This window comes from Phytophthora parasitica, assembly GCF_000247585.1.
Source record: "Phytophthora parasitica INRA-310 unplaced genomic scaffold supercont2.8, whole genome shotgun sequence".
Lineage (NCBI taxonomy): Eukaryota > Oomycota > Peronosporomycetes > Peronosporales > Peronosporaceae > Phytophthora > Phytophthora nicotianae.
The window spans coordinates 1,878,220-1,879,580 of NW_008648994.1; the positions used below are offsets into that span (position 1 = coordinate 1,878,220).

General features: G+C 44.2%; 1 protein-coding gene across 1 annotated transcript; it reads right to left on the reverse strand.

Moving 5' to 3' along the window:
* Nucleotides 1-77: 77 nt before the first annotated feature.
* Nucleotides 78-871, reverse strand: PPTG_21819 (hypothetical protein; the record flags this gene model as incomplete). Its single annotated transcript, XM_008900007.1, has 2 exons — nucleotides 78-104; nucleotides 695-871. 2 exons carry the CDS (start codon nucleotides 869-871, stop codon nucleotides 78-80), a joined length of 204 nt encoding a protein of 67 aa, XP_008898255.1.
* Between the last annotated feature and the right edge of the window lie 490 nt (nucleotides 872-1,361).

Consider the following 1,361-nt stretch of genomic DNA (forward strand, 5'->3'; position numbering starts at 1 on the left):
GCGGGCTTCAAGGCGCTGGTCAGCAAACTTTGCAGCAGTGAGGGCTTCACTGTACAGACGACTTGTAGCCGGAAGGTTCATTCCTGCGAGCTAAGCCCTGTGTCCTGAGAAAAGAAATATGAGTAATGAAATGAGGACTGTTGGCTGTCTGTCGCTGTCGCTGTCGACCCCATTTGTACTGTCGTCCCCAACTATACTTTCGTCCCCAAGTGTACGTTTGGCATGCGCAATGTGAGTCGTTTCACGGGAATGATGATTTTTGTGTCTCAACGTAGAATTAACAACACCTGACCACTATTTGCAAAAAATATTTTTTAGCCAATCAGATTGTGTCGTACGGTAATTTATTCTGCTCGCACCGGTGGGAGAAGTTAGTTGACACCCATTATCACGTCTGCTTATGCTGAATTGCTGCTCAAACATCTTAAATGTGGAAGCAGGTCGGTGCTGGGTCAAAATCGCTGAACGGTTAGATCGTGTATATGCTGCTGAACATCGCTCACTTCGCGCGGTTGACGGATTTTAATATGCTTGTCTTTGTAAAGGCCGAATCAAGTCCTGGAGCTGGATGACACGATATCGAGTGTGAGACTGAGCACGACCTTTCTTGCTTGCACTTAGGACAGCCAAGCGAAAGCATAGTGTTTTATGCGCAGCTTTGCAAGAGGTGCGTCGCGATGTTAGTACTTCGCACCCAGGCGAATGATCTGTGAATACTGGGGTTGTGTGCTCCCACCATCTGGTAGTGGTGTTTGGAGGGGTCAGGTTCGTTTGGATCGAATGGGCTCACCTTACCACACTGGAAATCACCCGCCGTCTCAATGATGCTTCTGGGAATGATGTAATTGCAACCGGTAATTGGTACAGCCATTTATGTATCTATGAATGCTTTGTATTTTTTAATGTTTAATTGAACCGGTTTCTCCTACCTAAAATACGGCTACTCATCAGAATAATGTATCAATCGAATAAAATAACGTTATTTGGGAGAAACGCTGACAACACTGGTACTGACTAACGTTTGTGTGCTGCCCCCATGTTTTGTGTCCTGACTCGACACTGTGGAGTGGCGGTCATGCATTGCCAAAAGGGGTGTGCTTTAAGAGTTATTTGATAAATCTTAAACGACCAGCACTGCAAAAAAGAGGTGAGCGGGTCGAAATTCCAATTACAGCATGTTTTGAATTTGATGTGTGTATCAATTGCATTGCTCTCCCGCGAATTCGAGGCTTTGATATTAAATTAACAAATACACTTATACGAATTAGACGTCCCTATTTCCAATTGAAGTCATTATGCTTTACTGCGAGATTTGTTTTCACATAAATGCCAGCTTCAGTTCGTAGTTTGTTATTTAGGAT